At 38.1% G+C, this 19,157-nt stretch overlaps 1 protein-coding gene across 13 annotated transcripts in view; it reads left to right on the top strand.

Annotated features, from left to right (window-relative positions):
* Positions 1-19,157, top strand: part of BCAS3 (BCAS3 microtubule associated cell migration factor) — a 589,835-nt gene that overhangs the window by 265,605 nt on the left and 305,073 nt on the right. For all 13 annotated transcript variants that reach the window (XM_044939593.2, XM_044939594.2, XM_044939599.2 and 10 more), the window contains 2 exons: positions 777-942; positions 3,750-3,850. In XM_044939593.2, the coding sequence (XP_044795528.2) occupies positions 777-942; positions 3,750-3,850 (267 nt within the window). The remainder of the gene's footprint in view (positions 1-776; positions 943-3,749; positions 3,851-19,157) is intronic.

The raw sequence follows: 19,157 nt of genomic DNA on the forward strand, positions 1-19,157 counted from the left end.
TTGCTCCTGTTTTTCATTTGTTTGTTTGTTTTAATCCAGAGATTTAAAGGAGAAACTTTTCTGAGAGGGAGTGTGTGAGAAGTTAGGCTGATTTAGGCACATGGAGTCTCTCATGCAGTTGAGTTGGTACCTCTGATATAACTAAATCTTAGTCCTTCCAGGGTTCCTTTTCTGTCAGTCCTTCCCTCTCTCACCTGGTATTCATTTTGCGTGTTGTGGGACAAATTACTACACTGTAGGCAAATGCAAAAGATTGTATAATATTGTTTCAGCATACTAACATTTTGAATATATTTGTGTCATTCTTGAAATAAATTGCTTAAAGATTTAAAAATATTTTGATAGCAAAGACCTTTTCACGTTCATTATTGTTGTGCTCAGTCGCTAAGTCATATCCGACTGTTTGGGACTCCATGGACTGTAGCCCACCAGGCTTCTCTGTCCATGGGATTTGCCTGGCAAGAATACTGGAGTGGGTTGCCATTTCCACCTCCAGGGGATCTTCCCGACCCAGGTATCGAACCTGCATCTCCTGCGTCTCTTGCATTGCAGACATATTCTTTACCTGCTGAGTCACTGAAGAAGCCCTTCATATTTATTAGCATCTACTATAAGAATAACCTTTAGACAAGGAGCGGGCACCACGTGAAAAAGTTTCTGCCGCCTTATTTTTGCAGCCAGCCTCAGGAATAGATTGAAGGGTCAGTAACTTGTAAAAATGAAGCTCTTCTTTTATGCCATTATCACATATCCAGCATCTGTTTTTCTGTTTGTAGATCAGTCCAAACAAGTTGTAGTTGAATCCCTCTACATTATTAGCTGCTATGGGACCTTAGTGGAGCACGTGATGGAGCCACGACCACTAAGCACTGCCCCCAAGATCAGTGATGACACCCCACTGGAAATGATGACCTCTCCTCGAGCCAGCTGGACTCTGGTTAGGTAGTATCTCTTTTTGTTTTTTATTAAAAAAAACTCAACTTTGTTGAGGTATAAAATATTAAAAGTGTACAATTTGGTAAGGTTTGACATATGTATACAGCTGTGAAACATCACCATGATTAACATTATAAATACATTGTTGTTTAGTTGCTAAGTCGTGTCCGACTCTTTGCGATCCCATCGACGGTAGCCCCTCGAGGCTTCTCTGTCCATGGGATTTCCCAGGCAAGAATACTGGAGTGGGTTGCCATTTCCTTCTCTAGGGGATCTTCCCGACTCAGGGATCAAACCCGTGTCTCCCATATCTTCTGCATTGCAAACGGATTCTTTTTTCCCTATGCCATCTCTGAAGCCCCACATTATGAATATATCCTCACCTCAGATATTTTCTTATGCCTCTTTGTAATCTTTCCTCTTGCCCCCCTTCATTCCTACTTCACCCACTGAGCCCTAGGCAACCACTGGTCTGCTCTCTGTCACTGTAGGTCAGTTTATTAATTTCTAGAATTTTATATAAATAGAATCAGAGTGAATACTCTTTTTGTCTTCTTTCTCCCAGCAAAATTATTTTGATTTATCCCTCTTATTGTCTAGTCAAAGCTATGATTTTTCCAGTAGTCACATATGGGTGTGAGAGTTGGATCATAAGGAAGGCTGAGCACCAAAGAATTGATGCTTTTGAACTGTGGTGTTGGAAAAGACTCTTGAGAGTCCCTTGGACTGCAAGGAGATCAAACTAGTCAATCATAAAGAAAATCAACCCTGAATATTCACTGGGAAGACTAATGCTGAAGCTGAAGCTTCATTACTTTGGCTACCTGATGCAAAGAATTGACTCATTGGAAAAGACCCTGATTGCTGGGAAAGATGGACAGCAAGAGAAGAAGGTGGTGACTGAAGATGAGATGGTTGGATGGCATCACGGACTCAATGGACATGAGTTTGAGCAAACTCCGGGAGATAGTGAAGGACAGGGTAGCCTGGCGTGCTGCAGTCCATGGGATCGCAAAGAGTTGGATGCAACTGAGTGACTGAACAACAAATGCCTCTTGTTGCATTTTTTTGATAATTCATTCCTTTTTAAATTGAGATATAGTTTATATTTAATGCATATAATACAATTCAGTCACTTAACGTGAATTTTCACCTGGTTTTGCACCCATCACCACAGTCAATTTTTTGAGGGTGGTGAGGTCTTCATTGCAGCATGAGGGCTTCTCTTGTGGTGCGTGGGCTTGGTTGCCCAGCAGCATGTTGGAGTTTAATTCCTGAACCAGGGATAGAACCCACATCCCCTGCATTGAAAGATGGATTCTTAACTACTGGACCACCGCAATCAGTTTTCATCACCCTCCAAAGAAACCCCATATCTGTTAGTAATCACTCCCCTCCAACCATTTTCCTTCAACCCTTCAGCCCTAGGCAATACCAGTTTACCTCGTGTCTTTGGATTTGCCTACTCTGGACATTCATGTAAATGGAATCATACAAAATGTGACCTATTGCGTCTGACTTCCTTCTCTTAGTGCAGTGTTTTTAATGCCCAGCCATGTTAAGCATGTAGCAGAACTTCATTCCTTTTTTCATGGCCAAGTGATTTATATGGATATACCATGCTTTGTTTATCCATTCATCAGTTGATGGACATTGCCACTGTTTAGCTGTCAAGAATTATGCTCCTGAGAATATTAGCCAAGTAAATAAATATTAAAATAATAATAATAAATAAAGTGATTCCCCAAGATAAAATGGCTCATGACTGTAAAAATGCTTATTAAAATCAGAGTCCTCCTTGAAAGTACATAGTCATTAGAACTTGTATAATCTAGTGTAAAGAGGGAGAAATAAGATATAGGACAAAACCCATTCAATATAGTGTATACTGGTACAGGAGAGACAGAGAAAATTGGTCCTGATGTGTGTGGAAGTATTAGTTGCTCAGTTGTGTCCAGCTCAGAGACCCCATGAACTGTAGCCTCTCTGTCTATGGGATTTCTCAGCAAGAATACTGGAGTGGATTGCCATCGCCTGCTCCAGGGGATCTTCCCGACCCAGGGATTGAACCTGTGTTTCCTGCGTTATAGGCAGATTCTTTACTGTCTGAGCCATCAGGGAAGCTATGTATGGAAGGAAACAGACAAAAATGGATATGAAAATGATCTCACTCTTTTTGACATTTAAAAATATTCTTGTATTGATTTTTGGCGGCTCCAGCACTCTTTCCTACTACTTGACTGCACTGGATTGATCTGATCAATATCTTATGTGTCAAGCTATTTAGGAGTGGGCAGATCTAATTAAAATTAGTGCACCATCATTGAAATAAGTGGCTTATTTTGGAACTCATGATAATCAGGTCTTTAATAAGTCAACCATTAACTGTGTTTTTTTAACCATTGTTTTCTGCTTTATTTTATTTTAAATGTAAATATATTCTAAGAATAGAGGGCGCTAACAATCGTCAGAAACGCTAACAATTGTCAGAAATTAGGTAAAAATTAGTTGTGACATTTGAGTTTCACACTTCCTCTCTGTTCAGTGTTTTGAATGTCTTGTCTATTATGTTGCAGGGTCGTCTGCTATTAAACTAATATTGACTCTATGTAATTTGTATGACTCACTGCCACCTTTTTATTTTTCCTAAGCAGATGGCTTTGTGTTTCAGGTTTCAGCACTCTAACAAGTTCATTTTAATGATTAAAACGATAGCGTGAATTTATATCAGTGTCTATAAGTGGTGACAGTGATAATGATTTATATTCCATCTATTAAGCCTGAATATTAATAATCTTCTGTTATTTCCTTAGAACTCCTCAATGGAATGAATTGCAGCCACCATTTAATGCGAACCACCCTCTGCTCCTCGCTGCAGATGCAGTACAGTATTATCAGTTCCTGCTTGCTGGCTGTGAGTAGTTCTTGATATTTTCCTTCCATACACTATTTTGAGCTTTCATATTAAAATGCTGACTTTTAATGCAACCATGCATATTACCAGTGGTACATAGGCCAGAGGCCATAAACAATCTGATGGAGGCAAGGAAGATATTTTAATGATACATCATGAGCTTTAGCACACATTAATTGTGCCTCTGGTTCCCTGTTCATATTCCCTGGTCATGACATATACCCTTACTTTTATATAAATTGATAGAGAATATCTGGTGGGTATTCCCCAAAAGTTTTTTTTTTAAATAAGGATTCTAGGATATAATAAAGTTTCATAAAATTGGAATCTATTTCTGACATAAAAAGAAGTTACACACTTTTTGCTGTGGAAATTATATTAGCAGGCTTTTTGCTTTGTAGGATTTTTTTGCAACATTGAAGTAGTGATTGCAGCTCCATAAGGATTTTGTTTACTTTTGATCTGGGTTCTGTTTTTACTTAAGGAGAAAAAAGTATACATTGAACTAGTAATAGCCTTCTTTGTAGGTGAGACTGGAAAAGATAATTGAATATTTATTATCCAGCTTACGGTCATAGAACTAAAAATTCTTTACAATTATAGTGCAATTCTGTAGAATTCACTGAATCCTTAATTTAACTAGATGGCTCTGAGTATTGTATGCTTTTAGGAAATTTTCTGTAAATCAACACTGACATGTTTTTAATGGAGTTTTATTCTATCAGACTTATTTTCTTGCCGGGTTGTATTATACAGTATGAAGTAAAAAATTTGTAAAACAATTTTATGTTTATAATGTGTGATATGTTATACTGGAAACAGAGCAAGTGTACTGACTTTTGCACTAAAGTTATGAAGCTCCATAACTGTAACAAGTAATTGGCGGTTTCATTTCTCTTATACGATTGAATTCACTGATTCTTCCAGCATGTATTTATTGAATGACGTCTCTGTGTCAGGAACTCATGGTTTAAATGAGAGTAGTATGTTCCTTCTGTCCTCAGTGAATTCAGTATCTAATTCAGGAGACAGATGTTTTATCAAAAGGTAGAAGAAAGTGAGGCAGGTCATCAGTGAAGGGTTATACATGTAATTGTGAAGGCACTGGCTTAAGTTGATACATTGTTTACAGAGGGATGCTGCTGCTGCTGCTGCTAAGTTGCTTCCGTTGTGTCCGACTCTGTGCGACCCCATAGACGGCAGCCCACCAGGCTCCGCCGTCCCTGGGATTCTGGTTCTCTGGTTTAAGAAGCAGAGTATATAAAAGTTCTTAGGTTCTAGGTTATCTCAGCATATATTTAACTCTATCATATGACTTGGAAAAAACATATATTGATATATAATGTCAGTGTTTATAAGAACATTTTCCCATACCTCTCTACAGAGGTAAAAATAGTTAATTGTTGAATTAAGTATAGTTGACTTTTTCAGCATTAATACCGGTTTTCTTTGTTTAGTTATTTTTAAATATACTTTGTATATATTTACTTTTGGCTGCCCTGGGTCTGCATGGCTGCAGGCGGGCTTCGCCTGGCTGAGATGAGCAGGGGCTACTCGCTCACAGCCGTGTGCAGGTTTCTCGTTGCACTGGCTTCTCTTGTTGCAGAGAACGGGCTCTAGGGCATGCTAGTGTCCTAGGAGTTGTTTCACATGGGCTTAGTTGCCCTGTGGCATATGCGGTCTTCCCAGACTAGGGATTGAACTCGTGTTCCCTGCATTGGCAGGCAGATTCTTTACCATTGGACCACCAGGAAAGTCCTCTTTAGTAATTTTGACAGGTCTCTTATAGTAGACAAATAGTAGCAAGTTCCAAACATGTAGAAAAAAGATACAGGCAAAATCAAAAAAAAAAAAAATGCAGCTATCTCTATTCCTTGACTTTATTTGTTCCAGTGAGTTAAGCTAACTTTGTTTTAACAGCTCTAAACACCTTTGTCCAATTCTTAGAACTACAAACCCCCCAGGTGCACGACGGAAGAACCACCACTGTAGCCCAAGCTGCCAGTCGTTTTCAGACATTGCAACACCACCATCGGAATTTTACCTTAGAAAGAATACACTGGCAGTGTTGTAAGAAGAGGTTCAGGAGTAGGGAAGAGGTGTGGCTGCTACGTGATACTGGAGCAAGATGGGAGGGCGTCAGTTAAGGCTTTTACAGAGAAGACAGAATAAACCTGTGAGATGTTGCACAGTTGGACTAGAACAAAATTAGGCAATTTGAAATAGTCACTGATGATTGTTTGATTTCTAAATAAAGTATATAATATAATGCATGTCATGTTAGATGTTTTGAATTCCAGATGGACTAGCATAGGAATAAGGATGAAAAGGCCAAGTTTCTAGTTCCAGACCACCTCTCATTAACTTGATAAGTATAAAGTATCAATAATAATACTTGCTCTATAAACATGTTACTGTGGTCAATGCAGTGATGCTAAGCATCATTCTGAACCTTTATTTCTTATTTCAGAAATAAATAAGAAATATTTTCAATTAATAGACTTCCAGGACTTAACAATGGAATACCTATTCTGAATCTATGATCTTGACCTTGTTGTCAGATCTGTTGTCTAAGTGACAGACTTAATATGCGTGTCCTATATCTAGGTTACATAATTGTTATGTTTCCTCTTATCTAGTGAAATGTTACTATAGATATAACTTAATTTGTAAAACACCTCAGAGATAGGTAAGTCTGTAATAATTATTATATCACTTCTTTACATTGACAGCAGAGACACAGATTTAGCCTGAATTTTGAAGTCACGTTTTCTTACATAAAGAAAGACTATTGGACATCCCTGGTGGTCCAGGGCTTAAGAATCTGCCTTGCAATTCAGGGAACATAGGTTTGATCCCTGGTTGGGGAAGTAAGATCCCACATGCTGCAGAGCAACTAAGCCCACAGTACCACCACTACTGAGCCTACACTTCACAACCGTAGTCTATGTGCCGCAATGAAAGATCTAGAATGACACAATGAAGATCCCACCTGCCACAGTGCAGCCAAATAAATATTATTTTTTTAAAGAAGAAAAAGGCTGTTTGATTTAGAGTCCTGGACAAACTAGTATATTTCATGACTGAAGAAATTAAACATTCAAGACATGGACATCTGCCTCAGAGGAGTAAAAGCTGAAATATAATTGGTTAAAGCAATGCTGGAGCTGGTTTAGAGAGAATACCTTTACCTGCCCATCTGTTGAGCCCATCTTTATGCAGGTTAGAACCTCCTGAAGAAGACTTTCTTATTACCTTCTTGCCTTCTCTCCATTTCCCTTACTGAAACCATTTGAAAAGATGATATTGTACCTGGCGGCAGGAAGTTTTTGTTTTACTTAACCATGTTGAAAATCTGCAGACTACTGATAATACAGTACTGAAAGTATCTTCAAATATAATCATTTGGAGTAAAACTGTAATGCAAACTTCTCTAGTGTCACCAGCATTTTCATTGGTTGTGTCTGAATCTTTGTATCAAGTGAAGTAGACTTGTACAAACTCCGGAAGTAGTAATAATACTGGACAAAGAATGATGTAAATGGAAATGCAAAAGACACTTTGTCACAGGGAGAAGAGACTAGGAGAGCAGGATGTTTAGCAAGGAATCCCCACCTCCCCTTCCAGCCCTGTAATCATAACAAGTACACCACTAGTTGATAAACAGAAGTTCTGCATATGTGGCCTAAGGGTCACTGATGGGCAGGGAAAGGGAAACGTGCCTGAACATTAAAGACTTCTTACCTAAATATAGTCAAGTAAGTGAAAACTCCAAATTTTGTATTCTTAACTCTAGTCACATTTACTACCCATACTAATTGAATGGAATGATTCAAAATTGAGCAATTTTGGTGTATAAATTGACTCATATGAACCTGCCCCTTACAAGGTCACTTTGGAGGTGGAATTTACTTCTTTGTTATTAGGGTGAGCCATAAGAAATTGCTGTTTAGAATAAGCCAAAAAAGTCCTATGGTTTGAGTAGATTGATTAGTTTATGTGTGTAAAGAAGATATGCAGATGGTAGTCTCATCTTGCTATCTAGCTCAGTGAGGGTAAAAGTTAAGAATCTAATATTAAAAAAAAAAGTTCTGCTTGGGTCATAAGAAATCTTAGGAATCGTTTATAAAAGATTACAGTAGTGATGATTAGTGATTTTTGTGGTAACAGTATTTTTTTTCCTTCAGAAAAAATACATAAGTATAGTTACTTTTTCTAAAATAGGCATTTTATTTCAGTGTATTCCTTTGCCAAAAACAAAAACGAGACTAACAGATATCAACCAGCTTTGAATGTGATCCCAAAATAGATAATACTTTTTCTTTAGTCTGTTTCCGAGCTTCCCAAATTGTAAATTAAAAACAGGGCTTACGGAGTTAAACTGGGGAAGTTTTATTTGGGCAAAAAATAATGTTTCCTCCTTTTCTTTCAGGTGATTTGGCAGCAGCAGTGTTTTTAAGTTGCTGACATTAACTAGCTTTGTTGGGGATAGGTCAGGCTTTGAACTTCTAAGATAATCCGTGGGTATGTGAGAAGTTCCTCCCTAGGTTTACTGAGTTTTCTTTGTTAAATGGTAACAAAGGATCATGCAAGGGAAGTATAGCTTTGATACACAGTGAAAATGGTTAAGGCCTATATATGGGGTTTTTGTTAATTATTTAACTGTCTTTCAAATATAATTGACTGTTAACATAAAAATAGTGTGAATGTACTGTGGTCTTTAAAACACATATGTGTGTGTGACAACAGTAGTATAAAGCCCAGGAGACTGGGAAATGGAGCCACACTACGGTAAGTTTTATTGTAATGGAGCTACACTACGGTAAGGTTTTATTGTATATGTGACTCCAACATTATTTGGAGGCAAATTGTGTTGTTAAAGATGTATGATGAAATGAAAAACAAACCTAAGTGCTGAAAAAGGAAGTAAAATGTTAAGAATAAGCAAGTTGATGTAACCCTAAGCATCATCAGTACTCATGTTAGTTATAAATGGCCTAAATACTGGACAAGTCAGAGATTGTCAAGTTGGGTCAAAAATTAAATATGCTGCTTAGGAGAAACTCATTTTTTTAATCAATATTTTTTTATATTGATATATAGTTGATTTTTATTGACATGTGTTTGCTGCAGGTCATGGGGTTGCAGAGTCAGATATGACTCAGCAACTGAAGAACCGCAACAGCTGTTGCTTTATAATGTTGTGTTAATTTCTGTTTTATTGCAGAGGGATTTGGTTATATTGATACATACATATACATTCCTTTTTAAAATATTCTTTTTCATTATGATTTATCATCGGATACTCAGTATAGTTCTCGGTGCTCTTGAGTAAGACCTTGGTGTTTATGCATTTATATATAAAAGCTTATATCCGCTAACTCCATTCCTGCCTCAGTCCCCACCCCCTTGGCAACCACTAGTCTGGGAAAACCCACTTTAAACTCTCACTTGCTACATTACTATCAGACAAAGTGGAGCACTCCACCCAACAACAGTAGCGTGTGCATTCTTTTCACGTGCACAAGGAACATTGACAAATACAGACCTTCTTCCGGGCCATAAAACAAGTCTCAATAAATTTCAAAGCTTTCAGGTTATACAAAGTATGTATATTCTGCAACCACAATGGAATTAAATTAGAAACGATTAACAGATCTCTGGAAAAATCTACAAATATATGGAAAGTAAACAGTACACTTCTACATGATACATGGTTCATAGGAGAAATCAAAGGGGAAATTAGGATATTTTTAGCTGAATGAAAATAAAAACAGAACACACCCCTATCTGAGACTAGATTCAGGGAGAAAAGAATAATAGGTTGAAGTATAAATACGTGCCACAAGTTGGATGATTCTCAAGGGCATCCTGTAGAGAGACAGAGTATGAGGGAGGGTTGAATATGACCATAAAGAATTCAGTAGATCTTTTATGGAACAGTTCTGTATCTTGATTGAAGCAGAGATTATACAGATAAATGTGTGTGATAAAATGGAATAGAATTACATATAAACACCCCCTCACACTCGCACCACAAAATGAGTGTATGTAAAATTGTATGTGTAAAACTAGTGAAATCTGAATAAGGTCGCTGGGTTGTACCAATGATACTTTCCTGGTTTTGAAACTAGGTGAAGTGTGTGCAAACCTTCGTTGTACTATTTTAGCAACTTGATAGGAATCTATAGTTATTTAAAAATAAAAACTTTGGAGAAAAAAGGAAAAGTTTGTGGGATGGCACTAAAATGGTACTCAGGGTGAAATTGATCAGACTAAATGCACATGTTATAAAATGAAATCAGTGGCGTCCACTTTCATATTTGGAAACTAGCAGAAGTAGAGCGAATTACAGCACAAGAAAGGAAATAGTAAAGATCAGAGTGGAAAAGTAATTAAATCATAAAATTGTGGCATGGTGTTCTTCTCCTTGGAGATTCTTTGATTTGTGGGATTTTAGTTTTCATCAGATTTGAAAATTTTAATGCAGTTATATCTTCACATTTTTTTCTCTCATTCCTCTTTGCTCTTTTTCTGACTGCAGTTATATGTATGTTCACCACTTGATATTTGCTCAGTTAAAAAATTCTCTTTCAGGGAGAGGGTGGGATGATTTGGGAGAATGGCATTGAAATATGTATAATATCATATATGAAACGAGTCGCCAGTCCAGGTTCGATGCACGATACTGGATGCTTGGGGCTGGTGCACTGGGACAACGCTGAGGGATGGTATGGGGAGGGAGGAGGGAGGAGGGTTCAGGATGGGGAACACATGTGTACCTGTGGCGGATTCATTTTGATACATGGCAAAACCAATACAATATTGTAAAGTTAAAAAATAAATGGTTTAATAGTTAAAAAAAAATCTCTTTCCCTCACTCTGTTTGATTTTGTATAGTTTGTATTTCTCTGTATTTTATATGTATATATATATATATATATATATATATATTATCATCTCTTCTGCTCTGTCTAATGTGCTGTTTTATTCAACACATTTGTCATTTCAGATACCATATTTTTCATCCAGTGCCATCTGGATGTTCTTTTATATCTTTCATTTCTTTCTTTGTCATGTACACGTTTGAACATATAGAACATTTATTTTGTAATAGTTGCTTTAGAATCCTTGTGTGCTAACTCTTTTCACCCTGGTATTGCTGGGGAGTTTTTCTATTGACTGATTTTTTTCTTCTTGGTGTGCCTTCCTGCTTCTTTGTGTACCTAATGATTTTTGATAGGATGCTGGGCAGTTTTAGTTTCACATTACTGACTAGTGGATTATTCTCTATTCCTAAGAGGTACTCAAGCTGTTGTTGGTGGTGTTCAGTCAGTAAGTTGTGTCTGACTCTTTGCAGCCCCATGGACTGCAGCACACCAGGCCTCTCTGTCCCTCACCATCTCCTGGAGTTTGCCCAAGTTCATGTCCATTGAATTGGTGATGCCATCCAACCATCTCATCCTCAGCCGCCCTCTTCTCCTTTTGCCTTCTCAAGTTACTTGGAATAAATTTTTGTTCTTTCTTTGTTTATTTTTAAGCTTTGTTATGGATGGTTCAAAAAATAGCCTTTTGCTTAGAGCTGATTAAAGAAGGAAGAAGTTAATTCTTAGTGGGGATGGAGAGAAGTGGCTGAATTTTGGAGAAATTGAACAAGTTGCATCTGTAGGATTTGGGACTATATGAGGTTACTGAAGAAAAGAAGAGAGAAATGGATGACTGGCTTGAACAAAAGGTTATATCATTCACTGAAACATTAAGAGAAATATATTGCCCTGAATAGGAGAAAAAATTGCTGATTACAGCGTTGCCTCTGTTTTGGTGTATGTAGTATATTTGTTGTTGTTCAGTCACTCAGTGACGTCTGACTCTTTGAGACCCCATGGACTGCAGCATGCCAGGCTTCCCTGTCCTTCACTATCTCTGAGAGCTTGCTCAAACTCACGTCCATTGAGTTAGTGATGACATCCAACTATCTCGTCCTCTTCTCCTGCCTTCAGACTTTCCCAGCATCAAGGTCTTTTCCAGTGAGTTGGCTCTTTGTATCAGCTGGCCAAAGTATTGGAGCTTCAGCCTTAGCATCAGTCCTTCCAATGAATATTCAGGACTGATTTCCTTTAGGATGGACTGGTTTGATCTCCTTGCAGTCCAAGGGACTCTCAAGAGTCTTCTCCAACACCACAGTTTAAAAGCATCAATTCTTTGGCACTCAGACTTCTTTATGGTCCAACTCTCACATCCATACATAACTACTGGAAAAACCATAGCTTTGACTATAAGGACCTTTGTTGGCAAAGTAATATAGCGTGGTGGTAATATTCAGTAGGTTCTTGGAGATAACTCAGAAACTCCATCTATATATACTACATATGTGTATTTATAGACTTGAGCTCCTTTCTGAGATTTTTTGGATTATAATCATTCACTGATGTAAACTTTCTCTGAAATAATTTTATCCTAGAGAGAATTTAGAGGGAAGAGATGAGGTTTCATTATGGTATAGACAGCATAACATTTAAAAACTCAATGTAAATCAATCAAAAAATCCACCTGAAATGTTACTTTTGAATAGCTGGACTGTCTATTGATATATTGACTTTTTAAAAATGTTGTTTTACTGATCACTTGGACTTCACTAGCACTTTTGTTTAAGTCTTTATGTATAATGAAGTAGATAATACCTAAAGCTAGTATTGACATTTGTCTTTTACCTAGAACTGATAAGGGCTTGAAGGACTTTCCTGGTGGCTCAGATGGTAAAGAATCTGCCTGCAGTGCAGGAGTGCCAGGTTTGATCCCGGGGTTGGAAAGATCCCCTGAAGAAAGGAATGGCAACCCACTTCAATATTATTGCCTGGAGAAGGCCATGGAGAGAGGAGCCTGGTGGGCTGCAGTCGATGGGGTTGTAAAGAGTCGGACACGACTGAGCAACTTTAGAATTATGAAAAACGCAAGTAGGCAGCATATTTAAGGTTAGATTCTAGAGATCTTGATTCTGACCTAAATTTTGTCCTGCTGGCCTACCAGCTACAACTGTGAGAGTAAAAATGGGAAATGTTTTTCCTTGTAATAAAATCACACTTTTAGGTTTAGAGTGAAGACATTTTTAGAGTATTTTACTATCTCGTTTTATTGGTTTTACAATACAATGGTGATCTATTTTGAAGATACTGGTACAAAAAGGATGAAAAAAGTACTGGTCTCCTCTACCATGGTCATCATCAGTGCCCTGGAAAAGCAATTAAACATGCAGTAATTTTCAGAGCCGCTCTCTTTAGAGTGCCACGTTAGATTTAACCTAACATCCTGGATTGCATCGCTGTTGTGGTATGTACCAAGTATGGTAGAGGTACTCAACAATATTTCCTTGCATTGTCCATAATAAATATTTGCCCAAGAGTTGGTAGGGTGGAAGGGGAAAGAAAGAAATGTTTTTCTCCTGTAGAGGAAACTTGTAATGTAGGACTTATTTATAGAGTATTTATAGTCCATTGTTGGGTCATTGGGTGTGTCATACTGCTCTGTCTAGGTCTGAATATCTGCAGTACTTAAAACACCACTTCATATTGAATTATATTTCGTGGATTCTCTTATTTATACTTAATTTTATCAACTGACATATGTCCTTCCTTAGAGAAATGATTTTAGTGAAATGGTGTTTTTCTCCATGAGACATATTATCTGTTTGAGAAATATTGACCTTGAATTTAGCCATATATATGCTGTATAACTTGAGGAACATTATGAAATTCAATACATTTTCTTCCTCAGTGAAAATATATAGTTTATCAAAACGTTCAGTTTACTTTCTTTCCCCTTGTGTTCATGGGATACATGCTTTTTATTGATACCTATAACTTTACATAGATCTTCATACCTGTGGAATAGTTGGTTGGGTTTCTCTGTCATTATTTATTGTTGAGAGGTTCTAGCATCAAAAGTCCTTTCTATTACAACATAATGACCTAGACTTCATTTTTAATTAAATCTTATTATTTCTGTCATTTGCTTTAGTGTTCATCATATGAGAGGGAAAAAGTTCTTATGTCACACCACCATCCTGTTATAATTGTTTTTTAAAATTGAAATGAAACAAAAGAACAGTTATTACAGAGGGTTGTTTTGTTCTTTTAGATGTCTTTTTTCATTTTACAAAATTATGAGTGTTATTACAACTTACTGTTCCTTTAAGTGGTTTTATGACTTGCTTTTTTTCCCCAGGTACAGTTGAGTATATTTGTTTCCATTTATGCTGTTAATATTCATTGCCATTGAATTGGCAGATTTGGCTGGGGTAGAACATTGCTTCTGATAGATTAAAGAAAAGTAATCTATTGATCATAAAGCCTCTAGTCCAGGAGTACCACTGCTTCTGATGTCATTTACTCTGTCCCACCAGAGTTTAGTGTCTCAGATGGTGAAGAATCTGCCTGCAATGCAGGAAACCCAGGTTCAATCCCTGGGTTGGGAAGATCTCCTGGAGAAGGGAATGGCTACCCACTGCAGTATTCTTGCCAGGAGCATTCCATGAACAGAGGAGCCTGGCAGGCTATAGTCCATGCAGTTGCCAAGAGTTGGACATGACTGAGCGACTAACACTTTCACTTTGCCAGAGTTTAAGGTTCTTCTCTTCAGATACTGATACCTCTGAATGTGCATTTTGTTAATTGGGTAGTGGGGATACAAGATGGAGGGTGTGGGGGGATCTGTTTGCCCTTCTCTCCAAAAATAAGGGGCCAAAAGAGAATGGTCTGTGTCTGCTCACCTGCAGTAATGTAGTGGGTTGATATTGGTGGGAGCTTGTAGTTTGATGCGCCATCACTTCCATCAGGAAGGTAAATTGCTAACAAATGACTAAATGGGAATTTAGGGGGAATGCTACAGCAGTGTGCTGCATTAGTGGTGATGGGAGTTCTGGCGCCATTTCAGGGTCACTATTTGTATCTGTCTATCAGGGTTAGGATACAGTTGTTTCTCCCAGTTTCAGCCTTCTCTATAGAATTTCTGTCAGTTGTTTGACTCCATTAAGTGTGCAGAGGAAATCAAAGCCTGAATGACCAATCCACCAGGGGCTATGGATAGACCCTTTCATTGTCCATACTCGGAGCACTGCATTAGGTCTCATTATCCATTTATAATAAGCGACCTCTGCCCCCTGGGTCATTGAAAAAGATTCAGTGTGCTTTTCTGACACATAGGGCACCTTTCTCAGCAGACACATGGAACAATGGGACGTCTGGTCGTCTGGAGGACTGGTGTACATGGCAGGTTTTAAATACGCAGCCTTGTGTCGAACTGCTCTGCCAGTGTGCTCGCTCATGGTTCATAAATGGGCTGAGGGGAGCCTAATGTCTGGGATGTGAATGCAATAGCCTTTCCTCTTTTCTTTCTTTCTTCTCTTTTTTAAAAAGTTTAGTTTTAATTGGATGATAATTGCTTTACATGTTGTGCTGGTTTCTGTCATACAACAACATGAAATTTTTTTGCCTTGTTTTTCAGTTTTGTGTTCTAGAAAGGATTTGCCTTCATCTCCGCTAGTGTATTTCCTGATAGAGAAATATGGAAAGATTTGGATACAGTGAATGGATAGATTCATCATTTTTGGAAAGTATTTGCCAAACATGCCCATGGAAGTTATCGGTGATACATTGAAAATCCCTCTTCTATTCCCTGCTCTGCCCAAACTGGTAGGGATTGAATATCCCACTAAAAAGTTGGAGAAAGAATTTGATCCTTCCTTCACCTGTCTAACCCAGATTCATTCTATCATATAAATTTGGGCCACCTACTTGAAATCTCTGCTTCTCTTTCTCCAGCCCCCAGTACATAGACAGATGTAGGAAAAAGATGGAGATAACATAGTGACTATTGGATGAAATATATATTTATATCTTATCCAATAATGAAGTAAGAAAACTGTCATGTTCAGAGCATCACACTGTGTGTACTGAAGGTGGCCTTCTAAGAATCTTGACCACTGGTTCCTGTGTGGCCTTAGTACAGTGTCTTGTTAAATACTAATAGGAATCAGTTGTTTACCTGAAGGATATTGGGATAGGAAAAATAAAAGATTGAGAGTCACTTCTTTACCAGTTCATATGAAGAAACATTATAAAAGTATTTTTTAAGTTTAAGATGCATACATTTCATAAATAAAGCCTTGTTCCTCTCTCAGAAGCTTACTTTGCATTTAGTGTCACGTATGTTGGCTTGATCAGTTTTTTAAATATATGAGACACACAGGCACTCAAAGACACCCAGTTTAGTACAGTGAACTGGCAGCTACACTGTCCAGTTGACCCCGGGTGTCTAGTTGAGTGAAGCAGCTTCCCTATTAAGTGATGAACTGTGCCGTGCTTCCTGATGCCCAGACACAGTGTCACCTCTAGAGAGTGACCGTTGAGTTCCAGCACAGATTTTTCACTCCACACCAGCTATGGAAAACCATGTAGATGGCAGAGCTCTCTCCATGCCAAGAATTAATATATTAACTGGATTATAGCACCATTTGACAAATTGCTTACTAAATACATCAAAATTGATTGGACATTCTGTATTTGAATTGACAAATGGCTGCATTAGGAGAAGGAGGGAAATCCATTAATTATAGCCGCTCTCAACCATAGGAAATATAATCATATAAATATAGATTTTGTTAAAACAAAAATGTCTACTTCATGGTGGCATTGCTTATGTGTTTACCTGCACCACTTTGCTGTTAACAGAAGAGCTGCTCTTGGCCACTGCCCTTTAAGTAATAAAAAAATAATAATTGCTGCTGCGCTCTATGTGCCAGGCTTTTATGACTGCATGGTAACTTTTAGTTCTTAGTCCAGAAGAATAGAAAATACAAGAGAAACTAAGCCTTTCTGCTCAGTTCTCAGCTGTACCTCTGTTTGTCTATCTTGCCCTTTGCATTCTCATATTATTTAAGTCAAAAGCTTTACTTTTGCTTTGATGATGTAAAAACCGTGATCATCACTCAACTTCTTTTTAGAAACAAATTTTTTTCTCACGATCTTTCTTACTGAAGGTAACCAACTGAGTGACCAAGGCACAGGGTGGTGGGTGAATGCCCTTGATTGTCCCTTTCCAGTTTGAATCTGTTCTCCTTATTGTTGTCATATGACAGGAAGCTTTCTGCCATGTGATTCTGTGGAAGTTGGTGGAGAGACGAGAAACACTGAACTGCCTTTATTGCCTTTATGCCGTTAGTTTCTTGCCTTTTCTACTGTGCTTTCTTTGTATTTTATAACCACATGAAGAGGCCTCACAACTTCCCTTATGTGATGTCAAGTTTGGGTCAGAGCTGAGATTATAAGGAATATTTGGGGGTTAGGCATTCTGTTGCCTTCCAAGGATGTTTTCTAGGTGCCAGTGGTCCTTCTATGGTTATGCCATCTATACCTTTAAGTATGAAACCAAACCAATATTTTCTAAAATGAAATCTTCGAATTCCTCAGGGGTATTATAGAGAATGTAAAGTGTGGCCCGAAGTACTTTCTTTTCTCTTACTGCATGGAAGCCTTCCTTTAATGTCTGTAACTTGCTTATGTTGAGACTTCTGGTCAAAGTCATTTTTTCCCCATTGTTTGATAGCTTTGTATGGTACCTCTGATCAAGATGCATAGATATTTATTAAGATGAGAAAATTATTAAGATATGGAATAAAGAAATCATGGAGACTAAATCAATGATACAGTTCATATTTGGGGATAAACAACCCTCAAGATGTTTTACATGAAAATTTTAGTTTAAAATACTTACAGGTAAAGACATCATTAATTGGAGACTTCCTTTGTGGTCCAGTGGTTAAGAATCAGCCTTGTGATGCCGGGGACACAGGTTCGATCCCTGGTTGGGAGCTAAGATCCCACAGCAGCTCAGCTCACATGCTGCAATTAGAGTTCATGTGCTGCAGCGAAAGAATTGGTATGCTACAGTGAAGATCCTATGTGCTGTAACTAAGACCCAACGTAGCCAAATAAATAAATAATAATAATAAAAAAGACATCATGAATGGAAGCAGTTCATACTTCAGGTTAAGAACATGGTCTTTGGAGTTTGCAGTTCTAAATTCCATTCCTGCTGTTTGCTAGCTGGATGACGTTGGGCAAATAACTTAGCCCAACGTCTGGGCTTTAGTTTACCTACCATTAACATGGACTTCCCTGGTGGCTCAGACGGTAAAGTGTCTGTCTACGATGTGGGAGACCCGGGTTTGATCCATGGGTTGGGAAGATCCCTTGGAGAAGGAAATGGCAATCCACTCCAGCACTCTTGCCTGGAAAATCCCATGGACAGAGGAGCCTGGTAGGCTACAGTCCATGGGGTTGCAAAGAGTCGGACACGACTGAGTGACTTCATGTTCACCTTATAAAATTGTTTTTAGATTAAATGAGCGAATTCATCCAAAAAGCTTGACACATTACCTTAGATAGAATAAAAAATAACTATAGATTAGCGTTGTGGGTGGCATTTACAGAAATAGTATTTTTGTTCTCCTTTGAGGTCTTTCTTGCCTCTCTGTATTCCAACGGCTTTATGACTGAGATACTGCCAGGTGGCATAGCTTTATTGTTAACAAACAACAGGAACTTTTCTGGTGGTCCAGTGGTTAAGAATCCACCTGCCATTGCAGGGGACACAGGTTCGATTCCTGGACCTGAAAGATTCCGTGTACTGTGGGGCGACTAAGTCCACGAGCCACAGCTACTGAGCCTGTGCACCCCAGCGTCTGTGCTCTGCACAAGAGAAGCCACTTTAATGAGAAGTCCATGTGCAGCAATGAAGATTCAGTGCAGCCAAAAGTGAAAATACATAAATCAATTTTAAACAATGACAGTGGAGAGAAAACATTTGTGGTAAATCCTTTCTCTTCTGTTAAGTGGTCATCCTGACAAGTAAGGTTTTAATGTGAGTATTTTCAAGGCTATAAAAAGCAACTTTACTTAGTAATTCTAATTTGTTGAAGCAAATTGAAAATTTCTCTTAGACCTGTTTGTTTCAAGCATCTTCAATCCCTTAGTAAATTATGGGAATTGGGATATTTCTTGGTGTCCACTGCATTCTGAAAGGCTTTCCTCTGGAAGTTCTTTCTGATAGTTAGTTGCCTTAAGACTCTGAAACCCAATTTCTGACATGCCAGAAGGACATTTGATTTTCTGAGATTATCATTGAAATCATTGTTCACTATTCTGGTGAGCCTTTTGTTTTTTACTCTGTATTTTTTTGAAGTTTATAATGAACCTGTCTGTGTTCCTATGGCAGGTGAATTTCTTAGAAAAGGAATGAGAGAGAGAGGAAG

This window comes from Bubalus bubalis, chromosome 3, assembly GCF_019923935.1.
Source record: "Bubalus bubalis isolate 160015118507 breed Murrah chromosome 3, NDDB_SH_1, whole genome shotgun sequence".
NCBI classification, from domain to species: Eukaryota; Metazoa; Chordata; class Mammalia; order Artiodactyla; family Bovidae; genus Bubalus; species Bubalus bubalis.